This window comes from Notothenia rossii (assembly GCF_949606895.1).
Source record: "Notothenia rossii genome assembly, chromosome: 4".
Taxonomy (NCBI): domain Eukaryota; kingdom Metazoa; phylum Chordata; class Actinopteri; order Perciformes; family Nototheniidae; genus Notothenia; species Notothenia rossii.
Genome location: NC_136902.1, coordinates 49,101,922 through 49,120,610, shown reverse-complemented (window position 1 = coordinate 49,120,610; position 18,689 = coordinate 49,101,922). Strand labels below are relative to the sequence as shown.

At 39.0% G+C, this 18,689-nt stretch overlaps 1 protein-coding gene and 1 long non-coding RNA gene across 5 annotated transcripts in view; both read right to left on the bottom strand.

Annotated features, from left to right (window-relative positions):
• Positions 1-1,145: 1,145 nt before the first annotated feature.
• On the bottom strand, positions 1,146-2,376 carry LOC307035783. The gene is made up of 3 exons (XR_013807199.1): positions 1,787-2,376; positions 1,612-1,655; positions 1,146-1,227 (listed from the first exon to the last, which is right to left on the bottom strand). It is a non-coding gene; the product is annotated as an uncharacterized lncRNA (long non-coding RNA).
• Positions 2,377-10,763: 8,387 nt separating this feature from the next.
• slco4a1 (solute carrier organic anion transporter family, member 4A1) overlaps positions 10,764-18,689 on the bottom strand; it is a 221,014-nt gene continuing 213,088 nt past the window's right edge. For all 4 annotated transcript variants that reach the window (XM_079677700.1, XM_079677698.1, XM_079677697.1 and 1 more), the window contains 2 exons: positions 14,356-14,435; positions 10,764-12,270 (listed from right to left, as the gene is read on the bottom strand). In XM_079677700.1, coding sequence (XP_079533826.1) covers positions 12,197-12,270; positions 14,356-14,435 — 154 coding nt within the window. In that variant the 3' untranslated portion in view covers positions 10,764-12,196. The remainder of the gene's footprint in view (positions 12,271-14,355; positions 14,436-18,689) is intronic.

Genomic DNA, 18,689 nt, shown 5'->3' with positions numbered 1-18,689 from the left:
ATCAACTATTCATTTATATGGCATCCAGAGCTTCCACATTTTAGGGAATATGTTTTTTGATTTAAAATATCATCAATGTCATAAGCAATGGTTACATTAAAACCCTCCTATTGTATTCGTTTCCCCCCCTTACTTTGGTGTTCGCGGTCAAATTTGACCGGTCCTGTTTTAACTGCTATTACATTAACACAAAAACCATGAATCATCACCACATTTCATTCATTTCATCAACATTGTATGTTGAGTTGTCACCTCAGCTCAAAACATACAAAAACACAGAAGAATAGAAAGTTAACCCATTGAAATGATATGAGAGCAGTGCTACAAACTACAATTCCCATTAGATACGCGCCCAACAATCGTTACGAAGTACACAGAGCTGACATATTTGTAGTTCTTCCGGCGTGTGTGCGTGGACTCGTTCGACTTGTCTTGCGTTGACGGCCGTATAGGCTCCATTCCCTTTCAGAAATCCGTCAATCGGGCGCGATCCGATACCAAACCCTGTGTTTAAAAAAAATATAAAATACAAATTTGCACTTTTGCCTCCTTAGCAACGGCAGTATCGTTTGGGTGGCGATCTGAGTTCGGGTACCGTATCTGTGACGTGACAAAGGGTCGCCGTGACATGTGGATAACTTTCCGGATAAAGACCATCCTGATACTCGAGTTGTGGTTTTCAATAAGTGAAAAAGAAAATTCAAAGTAATCACTACCATTTTAATATCTCAAGCATTTGTCCCCAAAAGCTTTCAAATGTAGTAGCAAAACCAGTGATCCAGATCAGGATCATTTTCATTAGGCCTATAATTAAATGATATAATAATACATTTTATTTTTAGAGCGCTTTTCTGAAACCCAAAGACGCTTTATATGCAAGCCTACCTCCAAAGCGTTATACTTCGGAAGTTAAACAAATAAGATAAGGCAGTGGATGGCAAAGTACCAGATTTCACAAATGAATATGCTTAAGATAGGTTATGGTGTTCCTATCACTGACAATGAAATCATGTAGTATTTCAACTGTAATTTCCTGAAAAGTCAAATGCATTTTGGTGGAGGTTTTCATCTTATTTCTAATAGAAACATTAAATATGACTCAAATGGAGCATATAAATAAGAGAACAAACGTGCAAAAACAAAACTGGTGTTCAAATAACAGATTTTATTTTTATGCATTATCCCGGAGAATTCTTCGGCTGCCAGGAATGAGCCCACTCCTTGCCACTGAAAACAGAATGGAATAATGTTAGTTACAGTTACTGGTTTCGTCTTTCCGAAAAGCATAAACCATGTGTGAAGCAAACATCTTATAACTCAATTTATATAAGTAAATGTTTCATTTACCATTTAGAAAAAGTGAACATAGAAATGAAAACAAATGTTCTAACAAACAATAAAAATAAACAAAAACACATACATTAACAACAATGAAGTTAAACAATCATTTGTTCCTACACTACTTCAGCTGCTTCAGAATAACAGCAGTGAAATATATAAGAGGACTGGTGGTAGATTTGGATGTTTTGCATTTGTTAAATATCATGTGTTTGTTCTCCAACATGGGATTACATCAGATGACATGAAGCCAAGTAACTGGAAGATATATACCATACTGGACAGGGCTCCCACTCCACCAACATTTCTGCTTTTCCCTATCAAGAGAAGAAAACAAATCTCTAATTTCGGAAAGACCAAACGCATGTTAGCTATTTAGCAAACAATTGTGTTGGAAGTTTGTAAATCATAAAGCACACCCTATGCATTACTTTTATTCCCGTCTAACCTTTCTCATTCTTTCTTTTATTACACTCCTGATGGGGAAAGTTTCTAGGCGAGTGTGGTAGGAGCAATCTGTGAACCTCAAAGCAGGTTCCACATACAGTATTAGTCATATTAGAAATAAAATAAATACAACTATGAACACTTAAGTAGCAACCAGACTTGCACGATGAAAAGTGACCACACTGTTATCACTGGTCAAAAGTTACTGTATACATCATTGAAATGGAACCAAGCTGCTCTCAGTCCTAACATGGGATGCTTGTTTGAATGGCCATACCACTGCTGAGCCTGAGATGACCAAAGAAAATACTGCACTGCTGCTTCCTTTACTGCCTAGCGTTCTCATCACCACCTTATCAACTATGACTGTATGTATTTTTGTCTAATTAGACAATTAAAGCCCTTTGGATTTTTGGATAATGTATCAGTTATAGTTATTAGTCACAATATAGCATTGTTAACTCACTGAAGAAGCATCAATCACTGCGTTTACATGCACTTTGCTAAAGTACATGTCGATAGATTTATTAGAATACCAATCAATTCGACTCATGCAAATGTTTATAATCAGTCAAAATACTTAACACTGTTAATATAACTGACTTTTTCTTTTTGCGTCGAGGACCAACTACTGTGTCCCTCACGGACCCTGTCCTGACAGCTGTGGGTTGAAGAAGAAATATTACTATATACATACAGTACACCAAGTTAAGCTTAAACTCAAGTTTCAAAATACATCCCACAAATGCAGCATCACATGATGCAATAGGTGTTAGGTACAGATATTTTTTTGTTATTGCGATTTAATTGAGGTTGATCTATGAAGTCTAGGTGTTTTGTTGTCTTGCCTATATAATTGACTCCATATTTTATGTGTAAGGAATAGTTTGATAAATATTAACATGTTGTGCTGTAACGTTAAATGAATTTAACTTTGATTCAAAAACCAAACCATAAGTTTATTCCCCGTATGTTCATTATGGGACAGTGTCGTATCTAAATGCAGTTCTTGAGTATAAAGTTTAAATATGCTGCATGACGTTGTTGCATGAGTTGCTTCGAAGTTTACCCCTATGGTCAGGGATTGCTTTAGGTAGACCACAATATTAATGATATCAACCTCTCGTACAATATATGGACATGAGCCAAATCATTTTGATGTAATCAACCTACTGCCCAACGCTACAATGTAAGACCCTTTCTGTGTGTAAACCAAATCACATAGGAGTTTTATTTTGTGATTTATCAAATGTAAAGTAAGCCTGTTGTTGCTTTGCATTTTTGTGTGAAAAAAGGTATAACCATATAGTAACCACATGTCTGTTCAGGAATGAAAGACTGTATTTTTCTAAACGTTTAATATTTATTTATATCCGAGTACCTAAGGATATACACATACCCAAGTATCCCATTTTCCTTTCATATTTATGAAGTTGTAGGTGAAATTGTTATTTAGATTAAGCTATTGTTGTTATTATTATTTACCTATTGGAACAATTATTATTCCCAAAAATGCAAGAAGTGCAATTAGGTGTTTTGAGATATTGTAGAAGCATGACATGTCAACAAGTTACCTACAATAATATTTTAGGAAAATATCAGAAAACACTCTTGACTTTTATAAATATAAAAGCTGCAAATCTCAAATCCCCTGGGTCTAGACACTGGTGGTGGTGATAAGTGGTTAGGTCCGGTTGGAAGGGAGAAGGTTGAGCTTGGCCCTGAGTTGGAAGCAGGAGGCGAAGGGGTGGAGGAGGGTTGCGCGTTGACACCTGGAAGACAGCTGATGGAAAAGGGGAGAGCATATATAGAGGGATTAACAGGTGCGATGATTAGGCTTGTGAATGGAGGGAAGTGATAGGTTAGCTGAGGAGTGGCGCTCCCTATCCTTTAGTGAAGGGAGCGAGTATTGCCATGACGCGCAATACAAAGTGATAGGTCTTCCTGCCTGAACTTGCGCTGAGCTTAATTTCAATCAGGAGAGACGTGATGTATGGAATACATGTTTATTATCGGGTCACATTATATAAATGAAACATAATGATGACAGTTTATAACAAGTGAATGAAATGGTGTTTGGCGATTAGGCCCAGGTTTTGTAGGATGTCATTCGGGAAGGGAAGAACCGTTTCCGATGAACCCCCAAAAGAAGTGAAAGTATGAAGTACTGAACGTGATGAAATCTTACCTTGTGGGATGCAGTGGAAATCTATGTATGAAAAGAGAGGTTAATACATGTGGGGATTTAGACATGCTGATGCCTCCTAGGCATCCTGCCTGGACGTACAGGGCTTCCTGGACGCACAGGGCATCCTGGACATACAGGGCGTCCTGGACATACAGGGCATCCCGGACGTACGGGGCATCCCGGACATACGGGGCGTCCTGGACATACAGGGCTTCCCGGACGTACGTGGCATCCCGGACGAACGGGGCATCCCGGACGTACAGGGCATCCCGGACGTACGGGGCAACCTGACTTCGCAGGGACACAGTTTATACAGACCCGAAGGTTACAACCTGGACGTACAGGGTTAGACATGCAAGGATAAACATGAGCCGCGGGGCGAATATGCGTGCTGACATGCTAAGAACCACCACCAGTTATATGCATACGTACCAATTTGAAGGTTGGAGAGACCTTTGGATAGCCAGCACGGCACTGAGGTTCGGACGAATGTAGGATGAGAAGCGGTTGTTGTAGGGAAGAGGAACAATTACCTTGATTGCGGCAGGTTTGCTGCACCTATCCTGAACGAGCCCTGAAATGCTCTTAAGACACCACCACCAGTTATATGCATGTTTACCAGAGGTAAGCAGGAGAGATCTTGGATAGCCGGCACAAGCCGATGCCCGGCGAAGAGGGAGATGTAGACAATGTAATGCGGCTGTTAGCTTGAGTACAATGATGCATGAATATCATACCCTGCTTAACATAAGACATGTGAGCATGAAACCAATATATGAGTGCAATATGAGCAGCATGAAATAATATTGCTAGGTAAATACTGAGACATGAACCATGATATAGGCAGGGCTCAACGCTAACTTTTAAAAGTGGTTGTCAGGCTGGCAACCAGGCATCCGCTTTTGGTTGCCAAAACTGAAAATACGGTTGCCCTTTTTTAAGATACCTTATATTTTAAATAATTAAGATGCTATACAGTTATACATCAACTTAAGAATGAACATGTGACACAAGAATGTTCAAATGCTTTACAATAAGTAATTAACGCACTTATTTGAACCTAAGTGGTAGTAAACTTGTCCACCCTCAATTGCTGGTATACAAAATACCAGTAGTGCTGCTGTTGTCCTGTTCTTCATAGATCCCTCACAAATGAATTGAGCAAGTCACTAGTTTCTTGATCATCCGTTGTCTCCCTTTCCAATGTGGGTTTTCTTGACCTTTGTGCTGACCCCCACCATAGACCCATTGGCCCTTCAGCATTGAAGTCTTGCATTGGCCAGACTAATACATTTCTAATGTTAAATAAATGAAAACCATCCACAGGTAAACATTTGATATTAATTATTGATGCTGTAAATTACCTTTAATATGTCTAACTATATTTAAAATGTGTTACCTTTTATAGAAGTGATTATAATTTAATGCAGCCATTTTTCTATGGTAAAGTTTCGTTTTGCACTTTTATTTTGTAGTAATAAGATCGGGACTCTTATTTTAAAGGAACTTTTACCGGAAGTGAATGGAAAACATTCCTCTTTGTTTTTCGTTCGGGTTTTACCTTACGCTCCATCAGTTGAATCACTTGAATATTCATTTGAGAAGTTGAGGTGTTGGCTGAACTTTTTACCAAACAGTCAACCAACTTATTTTTGCTTCGCCATTTGTCGTAAAACAAACGGCGCACCGCGAACGCGAGTAAACGCGCATCGCTTTCTGGCTCCGTAATCACGCCAATGCACGTGCAATTTAAGTATCAGGTTCCGACTGGTCACAACAATTAAATATCACTCTTAAACAAATATGAACATTTATCTATTTTGGGGTGCACGTTTTGCTGTCCTTATTTCTTATGTTAAAAACTGGTTGCCGCTGATGGCAACCAAAGTCCAAGAAGTGGTTGACATTTTTCTGAATGGTTGCCAATGGCAACCTGGCAACCGTTACTGTCGAGCCCTGATATAGGACTAGCTTAATTAGCAGTTTAATTACGCCACGGTGAGACGTAGATGCTGATGTGCTGGTTGGGTGATTAGACTGTCTTCTATCATCTTACATGAACATCTCTTTCTCCCTGAAAGAAACCCCCAAAAACCACGGATGGGCAGCATCCGTGGCTGTGTGAAGCTTGAAACTGCGGTACTTACTGAGCATTGTGACGGGTAGTAGTTACCCGAACTGCATAACTCCATGCTGTAACGCGTTACACCCGACACTGCCTGGAACTCACCTTAACCCTAAACTAAAGGCAACGATATTTTCTCTTTTTTCCTCTCTCCTTTTTCTTCTTCTCTTTCTCTCTCTTCTTCGTTCTTCTCTTCTTTTGCTTTTCTCTTTCTTTTTCTTTTCTACTTCTTTCCTTTCTCTCTTTTCTTTCTTCTCTTTTCTTACCTGTTTTAGCGGTGAGGCGCAGGGAAAGGAGGCGAGCTTGCTGTGCGTTGAACCTGCTAGTAGTGATGTTACGTATTGCGCCGAGGCTTCGGAGCGTGTGTCGAGTAATCCCCAATCTTTTTGTGAAGCATGTATCGAGGCTTGTATCATTTTGGGCCAGTGACGTCATCGATGACAAACGAACCTCGCTGCCTGTCGATACCACGTGACTGCTTCGGGAAGCGATTCATTTGAACCGTTGAGCCACAACGCTCATAATACCCATGGATGTATAACAAGAACCATATTACCCCTCCTGTACCCGGGTCCGCTGGTGACACGATGGAATTAAAAGAGCTCAGACCCTCACTTATATAGAGGTCGGAAAATGTCATAAGTATAAATAGATACAAGCATAAATAAATGTAGGAATAAAACATGAATAAATAAATGAATAAAGCAGATTAGATATATCCAGTGTTTTTGGGTAGATTCAGCGTTTGGGCTGTGGCTCAGCTGGAAAGCAGCCGACCCACGACCACAGGGTTTGCTTATAGAAGCTACAGCTAAATGAGATAATGCAGTTAATAAATGTATTGCTGATATGGTTTAGCCTTCTCAGGCTACAACATGGTTAAGTTTATGAACAATATTAAGGAATACAAATCCCTCTTTGCAATGTTTACCAGCCTCCTATAGGCTTTTCAATCACAATCGTTCAACTGGAATGAAAACAATATTGTTAACATGAAAATAGGATTTTATGTTCGTTGTTTAGAGTTATTCTAAGGCTTTACTCATTGGGAACTCGGTATGAGATAGAGCACACTGTTGAGATTTCCAATTTGCCTGTTTTACACGCTTTGACCAACAGGGGGTTTATGTTCAAATGAAGCCCATGATGAAACCTCATGAGATGAACCCTTTGCGAACCAATTGCTGGAAAAGCTTCAAAGCTTCATAAGGCTTCATCTCGCCATCACTACCTGCTTGCCACCTAAGACGCACTTAGTGACCAGTGCTGCTACTGAGCCGGGAGGAGAAGTAGCTTCGATGAGATGTAGCTTGAGCCCTGCCTGCCTGCAAGAGGGGTTGTGGTTGAAGCCGGAAGTGGGTGAAGCTTCGCAAGCGATGAGGGCCCGTTCCGCGTGAAGGCCGGAAGCGCCGCATTTGAGCGGCCCTAATGCCAGTGATGCCCTCTCGAGAGACTGAAGGCGTGCGTCAATTGTTTGCCTGACGTAGCCCATTTCCATGAAGCCGGAGGAACTTCCGTGGAGCCCAGTATCCTTGTCTTTTTCTTCCGCGTCCGGGTTTGCGGGGTGGCCGGCTAGAACCGCTAGCCAACTGGGGAACGCCGCCTGTAGCTTAATCCGCAAGACTGCGGAGCTGATGAATATATACCTGGAGCTGGGACGAAGCCCTGCTGCTGCTTGCGCGTTGACACCTGGAAGACAGCTGATGGAAAAGGGGAGAGCATATATAGAGGGATTAACAGGTGCGATGATTAGGCTTGTGAATGGAGGGAAGTGATAGGTTAGCTGAGGAGTGGCGCTCCCTATCCTTTAGTGAAGGGAGCGAGTATTGCCATGACGCGCAATACAAAGTGATAGGTCTTCCTGCCTGAACTTGCGCTGAGCTTCATATGTCCACAAGTCCCCTCTGCAGAGTAAGCCATGTTTCATTAGGCTACATACTCAGTGTTTAAAAATGTATTTATTGTATGTAGTTTGCTAAAATAATAAACAGTCAAACGTAGTCCATAACCCTAAATATTTTGCAATTACTTTCAACTTTTGTAATACTTTGCAGCTAAAAATAGTGACAGTTAACAGGTAGAAAGGATGTGTGTTAGTTGTCTCACAAAAATATAGTTTGCCAAACCAAAATAAATGGCTCGAATGACTGCTTTCTGGCTGTATCAAAGGCTAAATACTGGATCAAGTTGTTGTCCCACAAGATTTGGATGGATTTAAAACAGTCGCTGTAAGTTGTTGTTAACTTAACTGACTTTATTAAATGAGTTGATCCAAACTCATTCCATATAACTGTGTTGGTTATAAGGAAATGTCAAGCTCTCCATTGATACAAACCTTTTGTGTACACAATACTGTGAACTGTGAAGATATCGTGTGCAAGCATCTCGCCTTCACAAAGGTACTCATAAAAAGTGCCTATCTTGTCAAGGTAATCCTGGGCATAGGCGGTCAGTGTGCAGCGAGGGGTTAGGATTTCAAATTTGACGTCCTTGCCAAGAAGCAGCACTGGTTTAAAGCCAATGGCATGGAGTTTCTCAAGCTGTAATGACAAAATAATATATTTACTGTTTAAAGAAATGGAAAGGAAACATCAACAACAACTATATAATAACATTACTGATGACAGCATCTAGTTGTATGCCATTCATAAACCTAGATGCTGAGTTAAGCTTTTGCAGAATCATGTATTTACCAGGAAGGGTTACACAGTAGAAGCAGAAAATATTTTATAGACAAACACAAAATACAAATAAATCAGTATCCTGAGTCCCAGTTCAAACCCTGATAATCTTAAAGTTAAAGTACAATAAGATACAAATGTGTGACCACTCAACAATTAAAAGTTAACACTTACAATGACTATTGCATAATTAAAAATGTAACACAAACCAAGCATAGCTTGACACTGTTGAAATTGAAATTGCGTGCTACGATGTAAAACGTTCCCGTATGTTGTGGCTGCAGTCGTAAGAGTAATATAGAGTAGTAACATACAATTATGTAGTCTTATTAAAGGTGGGGTAGGTAAGTTTGAAAAACCGGCTCGAGATACACTTTTTGTTATATTCCATGGAATGCTCTTAACATCCCGATAGCAATGAATATCTTAAGTGCTTTGACAAAAAATCCATAAAAAAATGTCATCTGTGGAAGCCGTAATACTGTAAAAAGCACGACCAATCATCTGAGCCGGCCCGGATAAAGTAACTCGATGACCTACCTGCCTGTCAGCCTTCCATCTGTGCACAAACCTATCTCGTGCCCTCATTGGTCATGTGCGCGTTCGTGTGTGTTGGAGGAGGGGCTCTATAAGGAAGTGGCAGATTTTCTCCGGTTGTGTATTTTCAAATTCTAGCGATCTCGAGCCGGTTTGTCAAACTTACATACCCTACCTTTAAGGTCTAAAAGTGTGCACATAAGCAAGAATGGAACACAACATGGAAGTGAAGGAAGTGCTCTGTTTATTTAAATGTGTAGGTAAATTAAAATAGTGTCCCTTGGCTCTGAAAGTTAAGATAAGAGTAGTTTTAAAATTGAAAGAAAAGAGAATATTAAATAATACCTTTGCAATAATATCTATATTTGAAGTTGATATCAAAGTGTATATTGGTTAATAAGATACAAACATCATTAAGAAATAAATGTATATAAAAACAACATTCAACTTGATCCTGGCCCAATATATTGGCAAACAGTCAGGGTCCGTCTGTGTCAGTTCTTTGGTGTCAGCTTGGTGTGTCCGGGCCATAACATACAGTAAAAAGTGTACATACAAAGACAATGGGTTCATCCTTGATGGAAGCAATGTTGTGGTTCTTCTTCCGCCCTGACACCCAACCCCCTCGCTTCTCATCAAACCTCTTGAGCTTCTTCTCAAGGCGCGGCTTTTTTGGCTGCTCCTTAAGACAATGTCCACAGATCTTCTGTGCACAAAATAAAATGTTCTGACAGAAGGGACATGTCTTTTTTGTAGACCCTACATCTTTTTTGTAGCGTTAGTGCTGTCATGTGGAAAACAAAAGCAATTAAGATAACGTATAACTCACACTTTAACACCGACGTATGTAGCCGTAATTAAGACAAATATTTTTCACACACCACTTATGAGCTGATATAAATGTAGCTAAACTAGTTTAAGCTTATGTTGAACGTGAGCTAGCTAGCTAGCCGCCCGCAAGAATAATTTCACATTAATGTTGCTTTGCTGATTATGGCGAAAGCATTTCTCAGACTTAGAACAGTTCAGTACTGATGATGAACCATGCGAGTAAAGGCTTAAAAAAAGCCCCAATTATTAAATCTAAGCAAAACATGTATCAGACTTTAGTGACCCAACTTACTTTGTCAGAGGATGGATCGCAATGCCGGTGGCAGCGTCTTTGGCCAATAGGTGGTGCTCTGAATGATGTAATTTCCTGTACCGATTATACAATAAAATATTAATACATTTCCTATATTTTGACACGATAACTCTTTAATAACCTAAGTAGCCTACGGACAAAAACCAAAAAGTGTATATTGACTTATAAAATGCAGAAAAGTTTAAACATCTAACATGATAATAATAAATAAAAAATAATGATATCTTAAACCAAAATAAATAAAATGGAAAATTAACCGACAACAACAATTTAACATAAATAAAACAAGGATTAAAACACGGATAAGTTTGACTCAATGTTGTGTAAAGTACCCGTTATGGTTAAAAAAAATATCTTTTTATTTTTTTTAAATAATACAGCTTCCAGCTTCCCGAGACACGAAGAGGAGACACGAACAATTCTTCCACTTGAAATGCGTTTAAACTGTGTCAGAGAGATGTTTAATCGGTTCATTTTAATTGGTTAATAATTGGTGTTTAATACTGGCAACTTCTAATTGTTGTGGGGGGCGGCGTTCGATCCAGTTTCGATTCCGTAACCTTGGCGCACTGCCACTCCAACATCCAATCCCGACTTGAAGTTTAATCACGGGGACTGTAGTCCTAAACGATAGCTGGGGATTATGGGTAGTGTAGTGTCTTCGGCCATCCTAAACTCGATGATGCTCGAAATGTCCCTTATAGGCCTACGTCTGTTTCCGGTTATTTTTATTTTGAAATTCAGTTCCTGAAGGACGGCAAAAAAGCCAGAGATTATAGAATTAAACAAATAAATAAAAACAAGGATAATTGTGTGTTATTGTTGACTAAATAACAGTGTGTTATTTTGAAAAGAATAACAAATTAGAAGGAAAAATGAGCCCCATTTATTTTCCTCACGGACAGCAACAAAAGTCCGAAATGATACGATTTTAAATAAAAGCAATAATCGTGGCTTGATATTGAGTTAGAACATGTTTTTATGAACCACACAGCTTCCGGTCTTCCTATAACACGTAATGCCGTGAGACTACCAACAGAAATACATTGCTTTTAAAATCGTGCTGTGCAACACGAAAAAAAAGGGGAAAAACTACCAATAGAAATACATTGCTTTTAAAATCGTGCTGTGCAACACGAAAAAAAGTGTGATGAACGGATTGAGACAGCGTGGTGTCCAGAGAGCTGCTGAGACTTCAGGGAGAAACCTCTGTGTGATGGACGTCCTGTCTGTTGGTTTGGAGAGGACTGAGGGTCTTTCCTCTGCGAGGAGGACCAGGCCTGATGGAGGAGCCCATGCTGGGCATAGCTGATACCAACTGCACAGGCCTAGTCTGTCACTTTATTTGACTAAATGTGTTTACGTATACATTTAATAGGTTTACACCTTCTGTCCATATGTGCTTTTTATTTAAAACATTTGATTAAGTTTTGGTTCACATTTCAATAAATTGTATTTGTATTTGCACTTCTTTCGTCCATTATTCTTACTGAAAATGTGAGATTAAACATTCACATCTGACTGAAGATTGGCCCCATTTATTTGTGACGTTGCAAACTCTGCGGTACAAGGCACAAGTGATGTGAAGCTCATAAAGTGAGGCAAATAGAAATAATCAGCTGATGGAGTGTAGATGTGGAAATAGCTGCATTAAATCAGCTGACTGGGTTTTCACAATAAAAGTAGTTTCTTAGTGAATGTCCTGTACTGTTCTTAAAATCTCATAACATCAGCTTTTAATGTTCCTCTTGGATGTTCTTCTTGACCCTCAGATAAGGAAAAATGTTGTGTCTTTCAGGCATGTCCTTTCCTAACAAAAATTACAGGAAACATAAAACATATTATTGCAGAACAAGTGTGTTATTTATGAAAGCGGTGTGTTTCTGTGTTTAGGGCAGGGGTGCCCACACTTTTTTGGCTGGTGAGCTACTTTTGAAATGAACAGCTAACCGAGGTCTACCAACTAAAAATAAAATCCCAAATTGCAAGTGTTGCTGAATAACACGTTTTATTTTTACATGGGATAACTACAATAGGGCTGCAACAAACGACTAATTTGATTATCGATTAATCTATAGATTAATGAAACGATTAATCGACTATTCGGACTACTGCTGTGTGCCTTGCACAATTTCTCAAACGCTCTTATTTAGCCATCAACTTTTAGATTTAGTTTGAGGTTGTTTTAGGCATGTGGAAACTAACAATGAAGACAATAAAGATGAATACTTGATTCAAAAATACATATATTATTAAATTAACTGAACAAATTGTGAACAAAATTAACATTGCTTTTTATTTGAATTAAATAAATAATATTTCACATCAAAAGAAACAACAATGTTTTAACAAATCGTATTAAATAATGTGATGACAGAACTGTAAACAGAATAGCTGAAACTTTAACAAAATAAATAACTCAGTTACTAAGTCTAATCATTAACCCATGTTTGTATAATGTAGTTAACTCCGTGTGTTGCTGCTAGCATACATAACAACTGACGTGGAAACGTTACTCGTGGATGGGGCTACAGAGCTACGAGAAAGACAGTCGAACCCGGTGCATTCCTCCGTCTGAATGTGGTGCACTTTTGCTAAATGTTTAGACAAATTGCTCGTGTTACCGCCCTTACATGCTAAACACTTTTGGTGACGAGCATTGTCCACCTCAAGACGGGTAACATGTAACCACACCTTGGAGCGCTTCTCTCCACCATCTCCTCCGTGTGTTGCTGCATGTAGCAGCTGCGTGTGTGTAAACTGCCCCGCCCCCTTGCAAACAGACGGGGGAGAGAGAGATCTCTTCTGGATTGGAAAGATAGAAAATACACCGACCATAGACGCATTTGTTTGTCTTTTTGCATGTTAGAAACGAGTTGGCGACACTAAGACTAAGAGATAATGTTTGTGTAGCAATAATACATGACCTTTCTCTTTCTCAACTCGCTACTCGGAGGGAAGTCGCTGTCATATGCCTTGTGAACACTCCGATAATGCCTCTCCACGTTACCTTTCTTTGGCAGAGCGACGCTTGCTTTACAAATAAGGCAAATAACCTTTGAATGTGACATCACAAAAAAAGATTCTCCCTCCCATTCTGTGTGGAAGTGGTATGTCTTTAGCTTTTTGCTCGTTCCCGCACTCATTTTGTTGTTTGTCTCTCCCGGCACTTGACTGATTTTGTATCGCTCTGCATTCTGGGTTAACAGACTGGAAAGCAATAGGTCGCTTTTTCTGTCAATCAAGTAAACTCCTGAATTAAGTGGCAGGGAGGCCAAGGGAGGAGGAATCAAAAGCTGTTTTGTCTATTTTAACGGAGCTGGATTTTTTTTTTTTATGAATGACTCGCGATCTACCAGCATTGCCCCCGCGGTCGACCGCGGTCGACGTACTGGGCACCTCTGGTTTAGGGGCTCTAGGCATTATTTTGTAATTGTAATGTTTTTTTTTTAATTTCAACTGTTATGAATGAACAGTATGAAGTGCATCAACATTGAAATATATGTTATTATCAAAATAATATTTAACTGTTATCAAAACGTAGTGCAACTGTAGAAGCTTGCTCTGTTGTCTCACTGAAAGAATAACTTTTACCACGTTTTTACAGACAATATTGAGAGATAAATAGTAGCAGATCTCACTTTGGTTAAATATGTTTGCTTTCAATACATTAAATTAGAAGCTGACAGAATCATATTGCTTGTTAACATCTAAATGTAACTTTTTAGATGTTAGATGTTTTTTTTAAACCCTCAACTTAACTTATGTGTAGGTGATCTAGTATTTAGTATTGTTTAATGGAATGTATATCAGTGTATTAAAGTCAATACTTCATTTATTTAAACCAATATCTTTCTTGATTCTTTATACAGTATGAACAAAATAGTCTTTGTACCTGTGCTGAAGTTCACGGCTGTGAGGAGTCCAGTTCTGTCTCTCACTCTCTGGTCCAGCCTGTCTGCATCACCTGGACACCTTAAACAAACAGATATATATGTTAAGTACCATGTGTAGAAACAATATAACTTATTATTTTCTGTTGAACATGTTGGACTGTGTATTGTCCGAGTCAGGGTCCTTTTTATTTTACTGTCACTTTGGAAGTTGTGTTACCAATGCTCAGGGCCGTTTCTAGCTTTTTGGGGGCCCTATGCAAGATGCTGTTTGGGGGCCCTAGTTTTGACAGTTTTTTAACTACAATGGGGGGGATTCCGAAGCCTTTAAGATGATCTGTAGAGATGCATCAATCTGTTACACTTTAATAGGAAAACAGGGTAATTTCACGAAAACCAAGCAATTAAAAATTACAAAAAATGATATTAAAAAGGTAAACAATAAGGCTCCTCTATGTCAATAAATGCAAGAGATGCAGCATTTTCTCAACAATGTTTAATTTACATTTTTCATCTTCCTCAGATACACATTTATGCATCAATAATTACAATTTAGAGTATTTCTAAATACAAGTTGTAAAAATACTTATATGTATTTAATATTAATAACATAATGATTAATTTCAGATGATAATACTTTTCAGGGTTAGGTCCGGTCTGACAGCGCTTAGCTCTCTGCTGCAGAGAAGATCACTGCTCTAAACAAAGTCAAAAATCCTACATCCGAACGGAATAAATATAATTAATTATTATTAATACGTTAATATGGAGCTATTTCAGGGTCATAAGTTTTGATCATTCAAAAAAATACAATTTATTTGAAGGTTCAAGTTTTTATCCTGAACTTTGAAAAATACTATGATATATTCAAAATAAAAATAAGTATTTGAAATCATTTTTCAGGTTGAATATTATTTTGATTCAGTTCAGCAATTATTTTAAACAAAATATTTATTTTCAGATTTCACTTTTATACATATTTTGATATTTGAATCCTTATTTTTTTTCAGTTACATTTTTATCGTTTTCAGATTCAAAACAATAATTTTTTCAGTTTCAAATCTTGTTTTTTCAGGTTTCACATTGCTTTTCACCTTCAGATCGTTTTTCGCTTTCAGATCTTTTTTTTTCGCTTTCAAACTTTTGACCCTGATGTTGCTTGGGGGGGCGGGGCTTAGCAAAGAGTAGTTTGGCATTCTGAGTGACAGGCCTCCCTCTGTCATGTTGCCTTCATGGATGTTAGGTAGCGTGAGAAATATAACTCAATACTTTCTATACACGATACTCCCGTGATAGGTGGGAAATAAAACTGATACCAGCGTCAAAGTTCCGTTAAGCGAGCTGTTGAGCATCGTAGTTGGCAACAATCAAGGTATAAGCGCAATAAACTGTGCTAGAATGTGAAATTACGTATCCGCAACGAGCCAGCAGGTTGTTCTGGTGGACCTGATGCCATCCCCCGCTGTCTCACGGAGAGATACCGCAGGTCCTTCCTTCCTGCAGCGGTCAGACTATACAACCAGCACAGCCTCTATACCCCGCACAAAACAACTCAGACTATAACACCTCTTGTTGATAAATACCAACTATGTGCAATATTTGCAATAGCGAACTGCAGTGACGCGTCGTAAAACCCGGAAGTAAGTTAGCATTTTTAGCACTTCCGGTTCCTTCCTCAAAAAGCAATGCATTTTTTCCATAGGGTTTTGGAAAATAGCTCGAAATAAGGTCTGTGGTTGACACAAATTTAAGAGATAAATAACGTTTTGTTCTACGACATTAAATACATCAACAGTGACCCCACTGGGGATTTTTGAAGAGTTTACGTGTCTGAAAAACGATGGTAGTTACCGAGTGGCTGAATAGGACTACAGAAATTGTCGAGGCCGTTGTACGTCATTACGCCGAACACGTAAACACTCTCGCTAAGTTCGTTTTCCCCTGTGTTCTGCTTGAAAGCAAGTACATGCCTATCTTTAGTATCTGTATATCTATATCCGACCAATAGAAATTTGTATTTTTGAAATTGTCGTTTTTAACACCGTAGTTTTACAAATTATAGAATAATTAATTACCAGTGTTTTCCAATTTTACTCGGCAGTTCGTTTCGTTAGCTAGCATTAGCTAAAGCTAGCGCTACTAGTTAGCTACGCTACACAATGGTTTGTTGCTTTGCTCCGGATTGCAGCCACAGGTCTTCGCATGAAACGTGCTCGTTCTATCGTTTCCAAAAGGAGAGTCTCGATTCGTGCCATGAGGTAAGCTGACGTTACATTTTTGTCAATGTCACGGTGAAATGTAAATGATGGTTAGCGGCGGTATCGCCGTTTTAGAGATGGCGCTGGTGAAAAGACCGCAACATAAGTAAAGATAATGAATACATCCTATTAAAACCTGTGTGGCTTATATGATAAGTCTAATGAGTACAAGCAGCATAACGTTTCACCATGTAACTAAAGATTGTAGTAAGGGAAATCAGTTTGACATATTGAACTAATAACAAATCACCTCTGGCTGGCAGAGAACTCTGTGCTCCATAGCTTCTTTTGGACGTAAAATCACATGTACATTTTACATTTATATTCAATTTAATATTCCATCCCTCACATACTTTTGTATATATAATAACTTATATTTTCTTTTTCTTGTTATGCTGCTGCAACACAAACATTTCCCAAATTGGGATCAATACAGTAATATCTTATCTTAATTAATTAAGAAATATAACTATTATAATTAGTGTAGCAGCTGACACCTATTTTCAATATGGATTAATCTACCATTTATTTCTTTAGTTCAATTTTCATCTATAAAAATGTCAAAATAGTGAAAATGTTCACGAGACTTATCAAAGTGCAAGGTTTAATCTTTAAATGTTTTGTTTTAGCCTATGTACTGTATGTCTTAATGCTCTTACAGTATATGTGACGGTGTGACTTCCATGAAACTGATATTTTATATCTTCCCAACAGACGAGCTGAGAGGAAACCTAACACTCTAACAACCACAACATTGCAAAGGCGAGTAAATGTAAATTAAAAACAATTCACAATTTTTTTATTTCTTCTTCCTTACAGTGAGGTGAAGCTGACCTTGCACTTGGTGCCAGTAAGGATGTTCCTCATGCAGGCTGAATGTTTCTCCTTCCTTACTGACACAGAAGCCCTTGATTTGCAATGCTTCACTAATTGTCATTTCCCTGGCTCCGTAGGGACACTTTGCATCCAGCACAGCGGAAGACCCTACCAGACCATCTGGAGATGCCCCCAACAATCCTGATAGGGAGAGCCACAAATCGGACTCATGGACCTGCATCTGGGTTGCAGTGGTGAATGCTCTGACGCCCTCACATTCATTTATAGTCCCCCACTGTACAGACAAAATACCATCAAGGGCCTTTTGTTGCCCTAGCACCCTGGCAATAAAGGAAGCAGTCACACGCTTTGACCTCAGGACAGCTCCAAAGTTGCTGGCAGTCAACCTTCCTTTCCTGAACAAATGCCAGTTTGGGTTGGTTCGCTGACCAGTGGTAGCCACCTGAATTGCCCTCTGTTGCTCTTCAGACAATGCCATGCTTGCCACAATTGCCTCAGGTCCCTGATGCCCAACAGATTTGATAATTTCAGGAACAGTAAGTGTTTCCAAGCTGTAGTGTTCCTCTTCTGGCTCGGGGGAGAGAAGCCAAGAAATTCCTGAGAACCTGCCCCCGAGTCTGTCCCTCAGCCATTCACGATCTTCGGAGGTGGGCTCTCTTGTCAGCGGGTTAAATGAGTTATTGGTTTCAACAGTCACATTAAAACAGTTACTAAATCAGCCTACTATCACCTAAAGAACATATCTAGGATTAAAAGACTAATGTCACAGCAGAATTTGGAAAAACGTGTCCATGCTTTTATCTTCAGTAGACTGTACTACTGCAATGGTGTCTTCACAGGTCTCACTAAAAAATCTATTAGAAAGCTGCAGCTGATTCAGAACACCGCTGCTTGAGTCCTTACTAACACTAAGAAAGTGGATCACATCGCTCCAGTTCTGAAGTCTTTACACTGGCTTCCTGTGTGTCAAAGAATAGATTTCAAAATACTGCTGCTGTTTATAAAGCACTGAATGGTTTCGGACCAAAATGCATTTCTGATCTCCTGCTAAATTATGAACCATCCAGATCTCTCAGGTCTTCAGGGACTCGTCAGCTTTCTGTCCCCAGAGTCAGAACTAAACATGGTAAAGCAGCGTTCAGTTATTATGATCCAAATATCTGGAACAAACTCCCAGAAACCTGCAGGTCCGCTGCAACTCTTACTACTTTTAAATCCAGGCTGAAGACTTTTCTTTTTGT